At 42.9% G+C, this 20265-nt stretch overlaps 1 protein-coding gene across 11 annotated transcripts in view; it reads right to left on the bottom strand.

The window, feature by feature from the left end:
- The window catches only part of MTM1 (myotubularin 1), a 98231-nt gene that overhangs the window by 34750 nt on the left and 43216 nt on the right, over positions 1-20265 (bottom strand). For all 11 annotated transcript variants that reach the window (XM_070605904.1, XM_070605900.1, XM_070605907.1 and 8 more), the window contains one exon: positions 17583-17684. In XM_070605904.1, coding sequence (XP_070462005.1) covers positions 17583-17684 — 102 coding nt within the window. The remainder of the gene's footprint in view (positions 1-17582; positions 17685-20265) is intronic.

The following is a 20265-nucleotide window of genomic DNA, read 5'->3' as shown; positions in this document are numbered from 1 at the left end:
ACTGTCTTCTGGAACTTTCCAAAGCACGTGGCACCCTCAGTAGGTTTAAACTCTGGCAGTGCTAGGCTCAAGTGCCGTGTATTCTGTGATGGATAGCACACCGACCACAAGTTAGTAATGACGCTGATCTAGCTATGCATTTCGTTGAGGCTTTACGTTGACAGTGAATCCACAGCAGTACTAAATTATTCAATACCACTGCAAAGAACAAATGCTTTCTGTTAACTGAAGTTTAACTCAAAGACAGAGGGACTTTCGGTAAAAACAGCACTAAGATGTATGCTACAATCTTTATCCGGAAACAGAATCTAGAGAACACATCTAAGCACTCTTTCAGTGACATCTGAGCACCAGAGACTATACCTGGCACAGGTAAATAATACTGCTGAGCGCCGGGCTGTTGACACCCTTGTAGATGGCAGATGGTTTGAGACATGAGGCTGTACTGTCACTCACTTTAGAAGAAAACCTAGAATCTACTTTCTTGAAATAAGTTCATGATCGCAACATGGTTTTTATTCATTTTTTGTTTTTAGTTATTTGCATCTTCCCCATGAAGCTCAGGCAAATATGGCAGCCTTTTAAAAACAAAGAATACAATTGCTAACTCAAAGGCCAGATAAGGCTTTCTCTCCAGTAAAATCATCATGTGCATTAATGCTATCAGTGTCCTTTGACTTGCCAGCAGCATTTTCAACATAACTTACTATTTCTCAATCATTAACAATAAAGCAACTCTTCTTTTGCTCCAAATATTCTGTTGTATTTTATATTAAAATTACTGACAAGTTTATAAAATTGTTATCATCAGAAGGTAAGAGCATACAGCCCAAGCAAAAATTACCTCCATAATCCCTTTAATATGTTTGATTTAGAGAACTCTGAGTACAAGTAACATAAAAATTTGTCTCATTAATACGAGAATGATGCAATGTCCTCATGGTAGCAACATATCAGGTGGCCTTTCTCATGAAATCATTCTGGAATGACACTTCGTATTTCAAGCGACATTCAGATAATACAGGATGAGTTGATGAGGTGGCCCCCTTCACCCCTGAAACCTGCCTCTGAGAACTCTATGACAGAAACGGCTGCCAGTTTACTCTTGATGGTAAGAGCCAGACCTGGACTTCAAATATTTCAGGAAAATTTATGAATCACATAGCAGCCAGATATTTCTTGTCATGAAATACACAGCAACACATCTAATACTGAACTGGAGCTTAAGGTGGTAAGGACCAGGTGCTTAAACTAGCATTTTAACCATCCAAATAAATTAGCTTCCAATTACAAGAACACAGATTTGTAGAAAAGCATTACTTGTTAGTGTTCACACTGTGTTTTTCTTTAAACACTAAGCTGTCCATAAACTACTTGGCTCTAAGGAAGCAAACATGCTAAGAGAACCAATGCTGACATTTTCTAGAGTTGACTATTCCAGGACGGATTTGCAAGATTTTAATTTTTACTTTTTCCTTAAAGATTCAGTAAGAGAACAAAGCAAGAATTTTGAAACTCAAGTTCTCAATAGAGTAACATAAAAGTAGATTATTTAAAAAAACAAAAAAGAAAACTACTAAGTATTAAAGCAAGGCTAACAAGCCCAATCGTCTGTACCTCACTGTTAACAAGCACCAAGTGGCAACCTGTTTACAAGCCTAATTAAAGCTCCTGTCTGAAGACTGTTCAAACCTACACAGGTTACACGTCTGGAGGCCTCAGTTGTCATTTATTATCTCTTACAGACGACACATTTGTTAAGGCTTTGTGTCTTTAGTGCTTTCTTAGTGAGGTGACCTTTCCCACAGGTATTCCTGACTATAACCGGGGTCAATTTGGACCCTCTCTTTGGGAAATCGAAGTCCCACAGAGAGAACTGGTTCTAGAGAACTTTCCTTTCTGAGGATCAAGCAGCGAGTGAGGTTTGAGAAATGGGCAAAAACAAAGTCAACTTCATGAACCCATCCCAGCCCCCACTTCATTTCACAGCCTACGGAAAAGTCAAGAACGAGTCAGTACCGGCTGGGTGCAGCCTCAGAGCAGAGCAGTGTTCTGCAGGGGGCGAGCTTGCAGTCAGTGCTTCAGGGAGCCCTTCCTGGCTTCCTTCTGCGGCCTGGGCCCACACCCCAGCTCCGCCTCAGGATTGGGGCTGGGGGTGCTTTCCCAGGGTGCCGCTCAACTGTGCCCACCCCACCCCCAGTGAACCAGAATCTCTAGGGGCCATCACCCTGATCCTGAAGGGCCATGGGGAAAACTCCAGAACACTTAGGAATCTAGCCTGAGGGTTCTGTGCGGTCCAGCTCTTTGGGGGGGCTGCTTCACTTGTTTTTTAAAAGTTATTTTGAAATAATTATAGATTTACAAGAAGTTGCAAAGAAATGTACAGGGAAATCCCATGCATCCTTCACTCAGCATCCCCCAGTGTGAACACCTTGCATGACTAGAGTACAATACCCAAACCAGGAAACCGACATCAGAAAACATATACTCCCAAGCACTCACCCCTGGCTTCAAGCAAGTGGCTCTTCCTTTATTTGGCTCTATTTTAGTATTTGGGCATTTCACCAATTCAGATTCCTACTAGTCAAGAGATACCATGCACGGAGACTTAAAAAAAAAAAAGCAATCATGTGCATTTTTTCCAGGATTAAAAATAGTACAATGTAACATTTGAAAAATGTTAAAGGACAAAGTTGAGATGAAAATCTCCGATTTCACACTGAGGATAAAAACAGCTCTGACAAAGAGAATGTAACTTGTCATTCTAATTTAGCTACATTTATCACTGTTGTGTCCTGTGGGGGAAAAATCTGAAATGACAACAGATTTTAGCTTTCACTTAATTAGCCATTATTTTTAAATGGCATCTTTATAAAGATGCACTGACTTGCTGAAAACATTTAGATTGGGGTTATTTTTATTTAGTAGAATCTATAAATGCTGAGAGATTCACAAATTTCCTTCTCTGAGGAGGGAGAGCTGTCTGTCACCGAATTAGGACTCCAAGATCTCATGAAGCCCATCACGGACTGCCTCTTCCCCCAAAGACTTGTCGTGTCTCTGAACTGGATGTTTGAGAGTCAGCTGCATAAAAGTTAAATATCACTCAAAAGGGAGACGGTTACAAAAGAAAACAATTTTCACAGTATTCAGGGGAATAAACTGACAAGCTATGTTGGTTTAACAGTGCTTTCAAACGATGCTACCACCCTGCAATGGCATGGTCATCGATGGACACGATTTTCAGGAAGAGCAGATCTTGTTTATGAAGCAAACAAACTACAACTCTGAATACTGAGCCTTAAAAATTCCGGGGACTGCTCATTAACTACTTCTTTCCCGAGACAACTTTACAATGTTTGAACAGAAATTTAAGTGAGCATTTTTTTCTAAGTTGATTTCTGAAATCGAAGACATTTGTCTTTTTAAAAGCTTCCATCTACCATTTAAGGGTGCAGCAATGTAAAACTGCCTCATTTTCATCTTTTAGATTACACTTAAGAAACAAGACCCCTTCGTAAAAGAAAAAAAAAATGCTTCCATTAAAGTTTGGGGAAAAAGCCTAAAATTTTAAGAAAGAACCGTAGGAGGTACTGAAACTTGGCAAAATTTATAAGTAACATCTTCATGCTCGATAGTGATTTCAGCCTATTTCACACGACTTGACATGGTAAGTTAATTCATATAACTGCACGAAAAGAAATCTAATCCAAAAATCTGACAAAAGTCGCATAAATCAAAAGCAGCTAGCACATCAATTACCATTTATACTTTCGTTTGTGTAAATAATTCTCCTAGTCCTATTTCTACCGGGGAAATTGGCTTAATATTTCCGGGTCACGTTACCTTCACATATAAATGTACATATTCATTTATTCAGGAAAGGACCACAAAAGTACATTTGAAATGTCATTTGGAACCATTTGGAAAAAGCATTCGTTACTACTTGTCCACAATCACAAGCATTGAAGGCTGACATTTCTCAGAGTTCACCTGCTGCCCCTCTTCTCATTGTAATTCTCTCTCCCGGCAACTGTGGCCACATCTATGAAAATGCCAATGATCACATTCAGGCCTAGCAAATAAACCTCTCCCAGGCCAGAGCTCCAGGTCTACACAGCCACCTGCCTCCTAGGAGCTATACCTGGTTGTCCCATAGATACCTGCAACTCAGCATATCTAGAATGGGACTCGCTGCCTCTTCCTCATTCCCCTCCTACATTCCCCATCTCAACCACTGGCCCCACCATTCACCTGGTTATCCAGACTGGATTCTTCCCTATTTATCATCCCATCCCCCTTCATAACTAAATTCAACTGATCTTATCTTCTAGATCTTTCTCAAATCCATTCTCTACTGTCCCTCTTGATTGCCACATTGCAAGCCCTCATTGTCAAGCACCTAGGTGACTGACAAACATCCCCAGAAACGGAATCCTTCCCCTCTCCATCCATTCTGCATGCTGCAGCTCAAGTAATGTTTCTGAAACAGACATCAAATCATGTCACTTTCCTGCTTAAGCCTGTTCAATGGTTCCCCACTCACCTTCAGATAAAAAGCAAAACTTCCTAGGGGGGCATGTTAGGCTCTGCAAGCTTCAGGAGCCTTCCCAAAAGCCTTCCCAGCCTCCTCCTCCAGTACCATCTCTTGCCACTACACCCACACACACACCAACCCCTATGCAGTCCAGCCTTTTCGCATTTGCACACACTTTTCCTTCAGTTTGCCATGTACATTTCTGCCTGGCTAACACTCCTACTCATCTTTTAGGATTTGCCTCCTCCAGGAAGGCTTCCTCGATACCAGGCACCTACTTTCAATACCAAGTGCCTACTTTTGGCTCCCCTGACATCCTGCGCATATGCATCTGTCTATCCACATCACTCAGGAAAACTGTGCTCCTTGGGGACAGGGAGTGGGTATCATCTCCAGCTCTCTGCACCTAGCCACAATGTAGGCATCCTGCAAATGCCTGTGGAGCAAAAGTAGGGAGGAAAGGAATGAAAAGAAAAATCCTCACTAGTTAAAAGACTGTTACGGGTACATGAAGAGTGACTGATCCAAGAAAAGAAATGTTCAGAAATAAAACCAAATGCATATAGGAATTCAGCGCACAACAGAGGCAGTACTTCAAATCAGTGGATTAGTCAACAAATGGTGTTGCAGCAACAGGGGAAAAAACAGCTGGATCCATATCTTACACGGTAATCATAAATAAATTCCAAATGGAGCAAATATTTAAATTTTAAAAAAGAAATTAAAGTAATAGAGGAAATAATAGGATAATTCTTTTATAACTCTGAGTGGGGCAGACCTTCCTAACTGGGATTTAAAACCCAGAAACTATAAAAGAAAAGTGTGCAGGAAAGAGTTCAGCTAGCTGGTCTGAGACTGCGATACTTAGAAAGGCCTTCATGCACGGGTGACCCTTGGCTGGCCTCTGGGAACCTGGATTTTGGAGGAGTTCTCTCCATTCCCTAACTGATAAGAGTGGCTCACTCTGCCTAAATGTTTCTGGAAACCTTAATGTTTATGCCGGACCCCTGCTTTCCTTCTGGGATCTGGACTGTTGGTACGTACCAGGCAGAGGTTGTCTACATGACCAGCCCCTCAAGAAAACCCTGGGCACTGAGTCTCTAACGACCTTCTCTTGTTGGTAACAGTTCCCAGGTGGCGTCACAACTCGCTGCTGGAGAAATTAAGCGCATCCTGCGTGACTCCACTGGGAAAGGACTCTGGAAGCTTGTGCCTGGTTTCCCCTAGTCGTTGCCCCATGTACCTGTTCCTTTTGCTATAATGAATCACATTTGTGAGGACGACTATGTGCTGAGTCCTGTGAGTTCTCCTAGTGAATCACCGAACCTGGGGTGGTCTAAGGGACCTCTGTCACACACAAAAAAAGAAAAAAGTTAATAAATTCTACCAAATAAACATTTAAAAAACTCTCCATAGCAAAAGCTACCATAAGCAAAGTAAAAAGACATGGGAAAGATATTTGCAACTCATATTACAAGTCAGTATAGCTATTACATAAAGAGTTCCTATAACTAACAAGAAAAAGACCAAAACCCCAAAAGAAAAATGGGCAGAAGATACAGAGAATGAAGAAAAAGAAATACAAATAGCTCAAGCCAAAAGATATTCAATTTCACTCAAATAAGATAAACACAAAATAAAACTATAATCTACATTGTCTCCTGTTAGATTAGCAAAGACAAAAAAATTAGAAAGCAGACTGGATTGGCATGGCAAGCAAAATAAGGGCCTCCCAAAGATGTCTATGTCCTAATCCTTGGGACCTGTATTATGCTACCATACACAGCAAAGAGGAATTAAGGTTGCAGACAGAATTAAAATTGCTAATCAGCTGACTTTAAGATAGGAAGATTACCCCGGATTTCTGGAGTGCTCCTAATGTAATCATAAAGGTCCTTAAAAGCGGAAGGAGGAGGCTGAAGAATCAGAATCAGAGAAGGAGATGTGATCATGGAAGCAAAGTCAGAGTGATCTGAAGGACTTAACCCACTGTTGCTGGCTCTGAAGATGGAGGAAGGGGCCACGAGCCAAGGAACGTGGTGGCCTCTAGAAGCTGGAAAACGCAAGGATTGGATTCTCCCCTAGAGCCTCTAGGAGGAAGACAGCCGGGTCCACACCTTGATCTTTTAGCCCCACGAGATTCATTTTGGACTTCTGACCTCCAGAACTGTAAGACGATAGACTCAAGTTTTTATAAGCCACTGAATTTGTGGTGATTTGTTACAGCAGCTACAGAAATAAATACAGTTGGAGAGGATGTCTGGAAATAGGCACTCTTGACGTGCTGTGTGTGGGAGTGAGAGCCAGTACATCTTCCATGAAGCAGAATTTGGCAATATGAGTAATTCTACTTCTAAGAATTTATCCTAAAATATACGTGAACACATAGAAAATGGTGGACGTATATGCAAAGTTATCCACTGTAGTAGTTTATATAATAGTAAATGATTGGAAATAATTTCAATATCCATCAACAGAGGACTGAATAAATAAAGTATGGTACAGTCAACATAATACTGTGCAGTCATAAATAGAGTGGAGTAGCCCATCCACTGGACAGTATCTATTGGGGAATTTAAACAGCAAGGTACGGAAGAACGTATATAGCACACTACCACTAGGGTTAAAGGGGGAAAGGATGTAAATAACAAGTTGCCTGCATAGGTCTCAACTGCCACTGGGTAGATAGCCATAGACTGAAAACACTGATTGTCTGTGAGGAGGGGAAAGGGGTGCCTGAAGGGTGCTAGGAGGGAGATATTTTTACCGTGTACCTGTCTTAACCAGTTCAAGCTGCTATAACAAGATACCATAGACTGAGGGGCTTAAAACAACAAACGCGTATTTCTCACAGTTCTGGAGGCTGGAAGTCCAAGATCAGGGTGGCAGCAGGTCACATTCTGGTAAGAGGCTGCTTCCTGGTTTACAACAGGCAGCCTTCTTGCTGTACCTCACGTGGTGGACAGAGCGAGCTCTGGTTCCTTCCTCTTCTCATAAGGGCGCTAGTCCCATCATAGGGCTCCACCCCCATGACCTCATCACCTCGCAAAAGCCCCGCCTCCAAATACTTTGATGGCCAGGGCTTCAACATGTGAGTTTAGAGGGACACAAACATTCAGTCTATAACAATACTCTGTTATACTTCCTGAATTTCCAATCATGGGCAGACATTAGCTATTTAAAAAAAATTTAAAGTAGATGCTTGTTGAGTAAATGACCTTTCTAAACAGCAAAATATACTTATTGATGACTTGGTTGCTGCTAGTCCCTAACCATTCACTCTACTGCCATTAGTATACTCACTCAACAAACATTTACCAAGAGCCTACTGTGAACAAAGCATTAAGTGGAGGGAAGGGTGGAGAAATGAGTAAGATGCAGCCGCCATCTTTAAGGAGTTAGAAATCCTCCGAAGGAGAGAGATGAGGAGGGCACAACTGTCGGTCATGTAAAGAGGAAAGTGGTAAATGCCATGAGAGGGACAGATAAAGCACTGTGGGGCTCCAGAGGATGTCTGGAAGGACGCTGATAGCATTTGAACTACCCTGGAAGGAGAAGACAACTTCGGACCTAACAATGATGACAAAAAGGCACAAATGGTAGCCAAACTCAGAGAATATGTGGCCATCAGCAAAGACCTCAGTCTCGCTGCCAGAGTCTAGGAGGGGTAGAAAAACAGTGACTGTTGAGAGCGGGGGCCACGCTGTGGAGGAGACAGAGGCTGTGTTTACACTGAACCGTTGAAGTTTCGAGAGCAAGGGAAGGAGTGAATCAGAGCTGTGTCCCAGGGAAATTAATCTGAGAGAAGGCACACGTAGGGATGGCCTGGACAGGAGACAGGATGGAGGCAGGAAAATGACAAGCAGTTTCATTCCAATGGTACCATTCCAAATGGTATAACACCATTCCAGCATAAAGCACCATTCCAACAGTACAGGAGGGAAGAGATGGAAACCTGAACTAAGTCAGGCGGCAGGAAAGATGCCCTGGGTTTAGTAACGTTAAGGAAAATGGAAATCTTCCAATGACCTTGATTTTAGAGGACAAGGGGGAGATCCCATTAGAGAAACTGAGAGCACTTGAGGAGTAGGTTTGGGGGAAGGATGAGAGAGTAATTTTAAACAAGCATTTAGGGGTCAGTTGAAGGTATGTAGGGGCTAAAGGGAAACAGGAAGTGATAGGTCTGGAAGCCATGCTCAGAAAGGCAACACTGGTCGACAGGAGAGTGAGAAAGATTGCTGAGGAGATAGCACAGAGGAAGGAGGAGGGGAAGCATGGACTTTTCTAGAAAACCCACATTTAGACAGCAGAAGGAAGCAGAGGAGGCAGAAAGCAGCTAGCGAGGCGGGAGGGCCAGGCAATTCCGATCTCAGAAGCGGCAGGGAGAGGTGTCTGGAAGCATGATGGTCTAGATGGCCTGAGACTTCTGCTGAAAACATCTAAAAATGCTGGATACCACAGAAATCTTTGAAAAAGTGCACTAAGGCCAGCCTGGTGGAGCAGTGGTTAAGTCCACACTTTCCGCTTTGGCGGCCTGGGGTTCACCGGTTGGGATCCTGGGTACAGACATGGCACCGCTTGGCACACCATGCTGTGGCAGGCATCCCACATATAAAGTAGAGGAAGATGGGCACGGATGCGAGCTCAGGGCCAGTCTTCCTCAGCAAAAAGAGGAGGATTGGCAGCAGTTAGCTCAGGCCTAAGCTTCCTCAAAAAAAAAAAAAAAAGAAAAAGTGCACTAATGAGCTGGCTGGGGAGGAATAAATACTCAGAAGTCAAAAACTGACGACCAATAGGAATGCAGAGAGCAAGAGGAGTGCACTGGCTTTTGGCTTCAGGGCACTCACACACTTGGCTTCCATGGTCTCTTGGGGTACAGGGGCTAGGCCATAAAGCTCCGGGTGCACCCAAGAAGCCAAGATGGGTGTCAAACTGGAAACACCCTTCAGCGAAGCTTGGCCTCCCAAGGGCTGCGACCTCAGGAGGAGGACAGATGGGAAATAACCACCTGAGACTCCAAAGGCACTCACCTGCCTGGATTATTGGTGCTGAGCAAGGAAGGAAAAAGATCTCCACTGCTGTCCCCTGCCAGGAATTTGTAGCCACAAGGCAGCCCTTAACCACTCTGCAGCCTGAACTCAGAAAACTTGGATGGTCCAAAAAACATCAAGCAGAGAATTTAATTTCTAACTGTCCCAGGATGGTAGTTCCCTAAGATGCCTAGCAGAAGGAAATGTAAAACTGCCTTCAATCCTGGCCTCAGTATTCCCACAGATAAAGGTCCAATGAATGTGAGTTCACAGGCAATAATCACAAATCAGCCCAGGAAACTACATACCATGAGGCAGCAAAAAAGAACTCAGCAGACCAGGCATGTCTGAAGAGAGACATGGTGAACGAAGCGGGAGACACCACATCCTAGGAGACAAAGGGATGCTCCATAGACCCTAACTCTTTAGATTTTACATATATTTTACAAACATTCTCTTGTAGCTACTCAATATTTTAAGAAAAGCTTTGAAAGGAAGGGTGGTTAAGAGTCAAATGATGGCACAGTGGAAAAGGCTGAGGTCTCACAGACTACCGAGCTTCTAGGGTCTTGAGTCACTTTTATTTTTTAAAAGAATAGTTTCCCTTAGGTAGGAGGGCCAGAAGTCAGACTATGAGTTACGAAGGGAGTGGCCGCTGAGGACGCGCAGACAGGCAGTGACTTCTATGCTTCTGAACACAGCTGGAAATGCGGAGGGCAGTCCAAGAGGGCCCACAGTTCCAGGAGATGGGGAGCAGGGAGAAGGGCTGAGCACCTCTGAAGGCCGGGCGGAGAGGCAGTGGAGAGAGACTGAGAGAGAACAGAGGGCCAAGTCTTGGAGGAGGCAGGAAGGGAGGAGACTGAAAAGCATGATTAGACACTCAATTAGTCAAGTTTACTGTTTATTCAAGAAAAAAGTCCTGGCCAAAAAGAAAATAGAGAACTAAAACATACTGCAGTCCTAAGGGCAAACCTAGGCTGCAAAGCATGGGGGCGGGGAGGGCGTGCACGCGCATGCAACATTACTTCTCATTTCAAAACACACCTGAAAATGAGCTATTTGCTTTTGTCTATTAATTCTGTGATCAACCTAGAAAGTAAGAGTCCACTAAATTTCAGTCTGGTTTAAAATCTCAAAGCACTTTATAAAAATTTCCCCATTTCTGAACTGAAAAATGAAGGCATAGGAAAAAGTACCCTATGTTGTTAATTCTCTACTGGTAGGATCATTTATACCTCATTCAAATGATCAAAAAAGATGTACACCCCCATAACCAACTTTAGTAATTTTTATGTAATCATTTTTATAAGCAAGTGCAATTGGAGTAGAGCAAGAGGGGACACAAGGTAGAAATGGTACAGCACTTAAGCCACATGACAGGGTTTGATGTGGCTCACCAAAGCTAGGCAAAGACTATGAAAACCAAAGGCAGCAGCAACCAACCCCTGCAGATGCAGACGGGCCCTGCTCTCAGAGGTGCTGCTGTCTCTGAGACAGTGCTTCCATCCTCACAGAAGAAAGCACTGTGCCATCAGTCCGGGGAAGGCAGCTGGTCTCCACAGAAAAGGCCTTGCAACCCAGTTGCTTCTCTCTCAAAATTAGAGCCAGCAAGTCTTCTCTCCTGTGCCTATTTCTACCGCCCATAAGAAGGTCAAATTTACTAAAACAAAAAAACACCAAAAAACTTTGCCACTATATGACTGCTAATCAGCTCACAGAATAACAACAAGTTGAAAATACTGCAATGCCAAAGAGTTTAATTCAGAATGACACAGAAAAACGGCAAGTGCAGAAACACAAACCTGAATGAGCCCCATTACCCCGAAAGCAGTAGGCCTGCACAGGGTCAAAAGGCGGAAAGAAAACAAATGGAAAAGTTTCTGAAGAATTCTATTTATTACATATCACTGCTACCCGTAGCTCACATTTCTAGTTAAGATGTTTTCTGATTTAATACTCTGAAATTGAAGACTTTCGACTAATCCTTTATCAAGTTACAACCAATCATTCGTTAATGAGAATACTAACCTTTATCTATATAGCATCTTTCTTTTAAAGGGCTTAAAGTGCCCCACATATTATCACAATTACTTTATTAACGTTCTTGGAAAAATGTGTGTTGGGGTAATCATCCTGGTGCTTTGCACCTGCTGGGAAAATGGTGCAGTAATAACAGAACAGCTGACATTTATTGGGCACCTCCTGCGTGCCAGGTACTGTTGTGAGTACTTTACATCTAAGGCTCACAAAAACCCTATGGAGGCGAGACTGTCATTATCCCCATTACAGAGGAGAACACTGAAGCACATAAATACTACGTGACTTTCAAAGTGTCCAAGCAGGTATGCGACTGAGCCAGATTCAGACACGGGCTACTGGACCCCATGGCACGTGCTCAGGACCACACACCAGAGGGCTCTGCAAACAAGGGCTCTCACCAGGTGTCCCTCATCAGTGGCTGCTGTGAGCCCAGCAGCCAGGGCTCAGGCTCCACTTCTTTGAGCTCTCACTTCCCTTATGGGAGTCTACAGCCCAGGAGTTTAGTCATAAAGTCAAGCCTTTCACTTAAACAAAATTCAAGAAAATCCATGCATGCCTGTAGTTATAAAGATAGATTTATGTGACTTTATTAATGCCTAAATTAACTTAAAATTGCACTTTATTATACATATTCTACCGTGATCTAAAAGCTGTTTTTCAAACTTTCTAGACCATGATTAACAGAAAGCCACACACTTTACATCATGACCCAGACACGCACACAAGGTAACTGAAAGAAACGTTTCATGAAACCATACTTCTCCATATTATATGTTATCATGTTAATATTTTCTCGTCTCTTCTATTTAAAAATGCTGGTTGCAACCTAGTAAACTGATTTCATGACTCAAAGATAGGTTGGCATTTACAGTTTAAAAACCCTCATCTAAAATTTCTGTTACCCATGATTATCCCATCTGAGTAAAAAATGAGCAAATGATAAAGGAAATCAATGAAAGAGGAACTATGGCATTACCGCTCCACCCTAACAATCAAACTCTATTCTTCTGTAGCGCTATCAGGCTCTGTTCGTATGTACACAATTTTTGTTCCTGCTTTAAAAAAAAATTACCATCACATCATAAGCATTCCACATATAAAAATGTATCATTTACCTAAAACTCGTATGGAGTTACAAAGCAGTTTGAGAAATTGGTACAATTTCTTGTTTTTGAAAAGCAAAGCAAAAATAAAACAAGAAAACAAATGCGTTGGCTGAAATAGAAAATGTCATCTGAATAGTTTTCAAGTCTTACTGGATTGACACACTACACAGTCAAGTGAACGGTTTGGCGTTGACTGTGTGTGGCAACACTGCTTCAATTCCATTCAAAGTTGAACACACTGAGTGGTGAAAATACTAATGGGGAAGGAGGCAAGAGAGAGCCAAAGGGGTGGTCTGAAAGGAAAAGCCCACTCTGACCCCATGGCTGGATTTGGAACCCAGCTCTCCTGGCCTCTGGACGCCATTTCAAGGATACAACAGCAAGTTTACTTCTGACTTCGAATGCCCATATAAACCACTGGGATAATCTGCAGCTGGTTTAACAGTTTCCCTGATATTAACAAAGTGCCATTTTTCCGGCAGGGGCCCTTTGTATTGTTCAATGCAATCAGGCTTACATGACGCTTCCAGGAAATCCCTTTTTGGCCCACTCTCGCATTCCCCACTGTGGCAGTTTGGAAACTTTCCTTCCCCTCCTGTCTCAGAGGAATAATTGTCCTTTCTCCTTTCCAAAACTGCCCCACAAACTGGGCTTAATCCCATCCCCCTCTGCCTTCCCCAGGAGGCTGCTCAAGAAAGGAGCCCTTCTCTCTCTTGCCTCAAAAAGAGGCAAGACTCCTTGCCCTGCCCACAAATATATTCACTCACCTTTCTCAGATTCTAAGGAAAACACGTCTTCTCTCAACCTGGCTGCTACCACTGTTTTTTGTTCTTTTTTTAACCACCACCTACTCTCTCTTTAAGCCCCCACAAACTGGCTTCTGTCCTCTCCACTCAGATCATTTTCCTGGATTCAAAAAGGGTCACCAAATGTATGCCAGGCCCTGTACTAGGCAGCAGGGATACAAAGAGAAGGAAAGAAGGTCCCAACCTCAAGCAGTTCAGAGTTACAGGGTCCGGTCCCCAGGGAGCTCAATATCATCATCTCTGAAGGACTCCTCCTGACCCTCCCCTCTCCTCAACCCTCCACAGTGTCGCACACCCAGGGCCATCTTCTTAACCTCCCTCTGCCTTTGGCCCTCTGCCCACCGCACCCTGCAGGTTCTTCTCTCACCTCTCCAACCCTTCTCGTTTGCTTCGCCGGTTCCTTCCCATCTTGGCTCACTACAAGCTGCCCTTCCCCAAGGATCTCGTTTGGACTTCTCTACTGCACCCCAGCGTTACTTAACCTGGGACCCACAGATGAGCTTCAGAGGGGCTTGGAGTCACCCAACATTTTATATAAAGTTTTGTACATAAGTGCACTTTTCAGGAGATGGGAAACCATAATTTACACCATATTATCAAAGGAATCCATGATTCCAAACAGATTAAGAACCACAATTCTAAATATACATCTCTAGACTCTTTTCTGAGGGACAGGCCTGCAACTGCTGCTGTAAATTCTGTCAAAAGACACCAACTGCCACGTGAACAAAACAGAGCTCATCATTCCTTCCTCCTCGGGCCCTCTCGCCAGGCCCTCTGCCTCCCCTCCCTAGCTTCATGAGCTCTCTTCTCCCATCTGTTCTTCAGGGTGTATTCATTCTTATCACTTGTTTCTGCTACTTCCCAAAGCACCAGCTCCTTATCCCAGCAAGACCCTTCACTGGATGACCCTAGATCTGCTCCTCTTCCCCATGCTCCAGCCAAACATCACTGGCTACCCTCATAGACACTCCGCAATGCTTCCAGCTTTCCCTCTATTATGTCGAGGGTCAGGGTCTTGCCTTTACCTGCAATTCCACTTCCTCCACCATCCTCGCCCACTGGAAATGAATATCCTTCAAGGCCCAACCTAAACAGCTATCAATTCCAGGCAGGCTTTCCCAATCTAGGTTGGATGTGCTCTTCTTCCTGTGACTTCCCAGTCGACTTCCTCTGCATCTCTCTTACATCACTGAATGTAAACTATCCTATATCAGGGCCACATGCACTTGTCCTATCACTTCTGTCACATCACCAAATGGGACTAGGTATCATTCATCCTGCACTACTTCTCATCTGTCCGCACGGCTCCCCGACACCATCCAACACAGTGTCCTGAAACAAACTCGATTTATGACACACCGCGCATGTTGACTGGACTAGCAGGGACTAATATTTGGAAAGCCATGTCAATAGCTGATCTGTTTTTATCTGTATCTTGTATTGTTTTGGTAACTAGTTTAACTTTTTTTAAAGATGACTTTTAGTGGTTAAAACTTAAAGAATGTAATTTTCCAAAACTTTGTATGAGCAATTCAGTTCACATTTTTTTCTCCAGTGTGTCACTTATTGATTTCCTAAAGGAAGAAGTAGGGATTCCCAGCTCAGATATGAAAAATAAGCAAAGTACCACAGACTTGAGAAATCAACCCCTCTGTGGACCACTCCAATGACAGCAATCCAGAATCCCAAGCTCTGGTGCTAGATCCAGAAATCTACCCCATTTGTTTTCATAAAATGGATCTTTCCTCCACTTTCTACTAAACCGGAGTTGAATAAAAAAGTGTCATTATACATTATGCAGAAGTCATTATGCTGAGGCTAGAGAGATAAAGAAATGCTGACCCCTGCCTTGAGAAGCTCACAGGATAGCAGGGGGGACAGGCAATTACTACGTAATTATTCCATAAGGCAGACTGAGATAGGTGCTCTAACAGAGGGACCTGCAAAGTCTAGCAAATGAGAGGTAAGATGAACTCCCACCGGGGAAACGCACATGGCACGGAAAAGAACCTAGGACTGAGCAAGATGGTGGAGGACGGGGTTTAAAGAGACAAGGGGACTTCAGGTAAAGAGGATAGGAAAACCAAAGACTCCAAGTTGAGAAAGTCCTATGTATACCAGAGGAGCACATGGCAATCCTGTGTGGTGGGGAGGAACAGTCAAGATGGTAGAGTAACACAGAAACCAAGGCTTGCAAGAAGACGGTGGTCAAACTTGTTGAATGCTGGGAGAAATCAAACAGAATGAAGATTGACGTGAGCCACTAGATTTGGCCAGTAAGAGGTCCTGAGTTCCAAGAAGGTGCCTGCAATAAAGCTGGATACTGGAATGGGTTGGAGCAATGAATGAACTAGAGATGAGGATAAACTATTCTTTCCAGAAGCCTGGACTGAAGTTAGAGATGGGACAGTAGTTTAGGGGAAAGCTAGGTCAAGACTTGACTTTTTTAAGGGAGTAAACCTTAAAAGAGACAGAAGGTGCCAGAGAAAGGGGATGGCTGATGGAGAAAGAAGATCTTGTAGGAGAGGGGCTGGGGCCTCAGCTCCTTCAAACCTGCTATATGAGCCATTCTTTAAATTTCTGATAATTTAGGGCCAGATATACAAAACCCAAGACAGAATACATTCCCTAACTGAATTTTCATGGATTAGACTTACATTCTCACTGTCAGAATAATTTTGAAGATGTGTTCCCATAAAACTCTTTTTATCCCAATAGTTAGAAAGTATTTAATACTGAAATATCTCTTAAATCACATATTTAATCAAAAACTGAGAAAAGGCTGAAAATGTATTCAACTCTATGATATCATTGCATTTGTTATTAAACATTACGTTTGCATCTATAATCAATACGTGACTCATGATGAGTACTTCATATCCTTCTGGAGTTGCACAGTCTTTGTATAAGTGTCCTTTCCGTCAACCATGAATTTCCCTTGACTAAAACAACTGCCAATGAAATTTGGGAAGAGAGAAGCCTCATCTCACTAGAAAAAAATCTCAGGCCTTTATTCCAAAAAAAAAAAAAAAAATTGAAAGCCACAGGAAGAAGAGTTACATTACAAAGCAGCTCTTCTATTGAATGACCTCTTTCATCATCTTCAGTCTAGCCAGTAGCATATTTATCCTATACTTAAAGGTGTTTATATATATATTTTTTAAAAGAATGATTTCCTTGCTTTCCCCTTAGCAGGTGTTTACCTCCAAGTTTGTGTAGAGTCAAGCAGTGGAGAAGAAGAGGGGTAAGAAGATGCAAGCAAGGCATGACAGCAAAACAGAAGGCAAGGAGAAGCCAGACTAGAAAGGAAGACTGTTCAAGAGCAAGATGCAGGGAAAGCTTTATCTCAGTCACACGGTGAAACAAAGTAAGATTACTCCTGCAGTCTGGTGAACGGGAAGGAAAAGTTCTAGGTATACACATCCCGAAGCTTGTTATTTACTAAGTCATAAATTGTAAGTAATTAAATGCATAATAAGTCTGTCCTGCCAAATATACACTAAACACTAGCAAATAACACCTAAAATGTCATTCTTTTAAAAAAATAAACCTGCTCTATTCAGCAACTGCCTGCAGTACCTAGACAACGTATCTGGATTTTAGAAGCGCCTTTGCTTAAATGGCATTAGAGCTCAGAGGACTTGTTCCCATTTAGAACAGGTGCCGCAAAAGCCTGACACGCACCGCTCGTCAGCTCCTAAGCTGAGAGGAACGAACTCTGGGGTGTGACTTCCCAGTGTTGCACTATGGCACCCACGGTCCCGCTCGTTACCTTATGCCTTTTTAAGGGGGCTGGCCATGACTGAGGGCGCGCTCAGCGGGGGAGAGCACAACCAGCTCTGGGTGGAGCTCCCAGGCTCGTGCGGGGCTCCGATGTGCCTCACGGGCACTGCAGTTCAGTCACTGGGGTGAGCCATCCCACACAGCCCAGCAGAGGAGAGGCCTACTCCCTCTGGGAATGGTTCGATCGTCTTTAATAAACACCCTCGCACACACATCACACCGGGAAGCGCAGCACAGAGACTAAATGAAAGACACTGAGGAGAACCCTGGAATTTACCAGACTGTGGGCCAGGGGAAAGGCGTGTCTCGTGAGGATCTCAAACATATCTCTTCTGCTGTGGCCTTCCTGCTTCAGTGCGAACCTCAGGTTTCTCATGTCCTAGGAGGCAGAGGAGAAATTCGACAGTTCAGTCTTCAAACAAAGTCACCTTTGTTAGCAAAAACTCTTCTGGTCAACGAAGGGAGAAGAAGATGCACTTACCTGAAAGGGCAATTCATCTAGATTACTAAGAAAACAACTTTGTTTTGTATGATATTTTGAAATATCCAGTTTAAGAACACCTGAAAATATTCCCATGATAGTCGTGAACACAGACAAGGCAGCCCGTGCTCCAGAGAAGAGAGAGCTGATGTGCACTTTCTAACGAGAGATCAATCCCTGCCTTGCACGTCATCTCTGCGTCTACCTACTTTACCTGCTTTCCAAGGTATTTTAATAATAAAGCAGTATTTTATTCATAGAACTTCTCAAATGTGTATCTGCTATCAAATATAATCTCAGAATTGTCAAACATGTCATTAAAATACAGAAGCTCTCCCTCTCTCCTCATGCTTTTACTGTAAAGTCTCACTTAAAAATTAGGAAATGACTGGCATTTTAAGCTCTCATTACAAGTAATATAATATACTTTTACTATACAATTTTACTTTCACAGAGTTCTAGATAAACCACATTAAAGTACTCCATATTAGGAGTGACTATGCTTCCAGGTACTAAAAATTAATGCTTGAAATCAGATTTTAAAGGTAGTTTCCAGTACATATTTCTTTAATAATCAGGAAAACATCCTTTTAAATTGAATCCAAACAAAATAAGTTCCCTTAAATATCAATTTGTATTATATATTAAAATATATAACAGTCTATCTTAATTTCAAAGCTAGAGGTTTTAGGTTGCCTCTTAAATCAATCATGGTGCTGTGACTGAGTGATGGCTGAGCACTAAAAATGCTCCATTCTGCAGTGCACTTTCAATTCAGGAAACTGAGCACAGCGCTGGGCCCTTGGGATTCTTCAGGAGTGAGACAGACCCAGTCCATGTTCTCTTAGATGTCACAATCTTCATATTTCTCAGTGATTTTTCATTTATTATCTCAAGAGCACTCTTAAACCTTCCTAAGTCTTTACTGTGAAGGACCACCAAAGGCCTTGACATACACAAGACATTCCAAAATGCAAGCAGCAGCGAAGGAAGTGTAAAGAACTAGACTCTAAGGAACCACCCAAGATTGATCACTCTGCATACAGATGGTATCTATTGGGCCTTGCCAGCTCCAGGATTCTGTGCTTTCATTTTTAAAAGCATGTAACTGAATAAAATCCAAAAACCAATTCACAACATATTTCAAGAAAACTGAGGGGCCAGCCCTGTGGCTGAGCAGTTAAGTTCGCACGCTCCGCTTCAAGGGCCCAGGGTTTTGCTGGTTCGAATCCTGGGTGTGGACATGGCACTGCTCATCAAGCCATGCTGAGGCGGCATCCCACATGCCACAACTAGAAGGACCCACAACTAAAATATACAACTATGTACTGGGGGTCTTTAGGGAGAAAAAGGAAAAATAAAATCTTTTTTAAAAAAAGAAAACTGAGATATGAGTTTTTGGCTCATGAAGCAAAGCACTAGTCAAGCAGAAGGAAAAAAATCATTGCAATAAGATGATATGCTTTTAAAGGGTTTGCAATGAGCCCCAAGTACAGTACGGGACAGCCAGGGATCCTCAGGGCTCAAAGACCTGTGAGCCACTGTCTTCCTAACAGCCTTGGGTCAGATGATAACTCTGTAACATCATCCTCTTAATCACTCAGCCAGAAATTAGACCATTTCTAGATAAATATTTATTCTGATCTATCAGTGATTCAAAACAACTACTTTCAATGTGCCAAAGCACAAGGGCTTCAAGCAACTTCTTTTTGTCATTGGATTCGATGTAATTAAAGGACAGAAAGAATTACTATCTCATCTTGCCAACAAGAAAATTGAAGTGGAAAAGGCAAATGACTCACAGGTGGCAGGTCACCAAACTTGTAACAGAAATATGAGCATCTACTAACTGGTATGTTCCCCCTGGTCTCCTTAGGGCCTGGCTCGACAGGGAAGGACACCTGGGAAAGAGCGTTGTGTTGTGGCATGAGTCTCGCAGTCAGACCCTCGGCCTATTTAACAACTGGGTCATATGGCAATGCACCAAGACTTGCTATAATAAATGAGTAGAAGTGAACACACCCCCATATCAACAATGCTGAAGGACTAATTTACTGAGGCATCATTTCTATAATGCATTTCTAAAAAACAACCCCCATCACTGCTGACTTCAAAATACACTCTCTTTAAACCAAGTACATGGGGGTGAGGTGTGGAAGAAGAGAGAAGACTTTGTGGTGGTATGTTTTGGCTTTGCTTTGTTGTTAAAGCTCCGAGGTGTCAGCAGGGCCTGGTATGGGGCTAGGGCGGGTGTTGGTGGTAAGAATTCACACATTCAGAGCTACCTTCTCCTCTGTTGCTAGACAACATCCACTGGGACAACATCCGCCATGTGAAAGTTGCTACTGGCAAGCAGAAATGCCCATACGCAGAACTGGTAGAACCAAATTTGTAGGGAATTATAACTATTTGTTTGGGGAAAGAAACGCAACTGTTATTATGGTTATTGACTGCAGATGAAAGCTGACCTATGAGAGAG

This window comes from Equus przewalskii, chromosome X (assembly GCF_037783145.1).
Source record: "Equus przewalskii isolate Varuska chromosome X, EquPr2, whole genome shotgun sequence".
In the NCBI taxonomy this organism is placed as follows: Eukaryota; Metazoa; Chordata; class Mammalia; order Perissodactyla; family Equidae; genus Equus; species Equus przewalskii.
The sequence above is the reverse complement of the archived record's forward strand: the minus strand, read 5'-3'. Positions and strand labels throughout refer to the sequence as shown.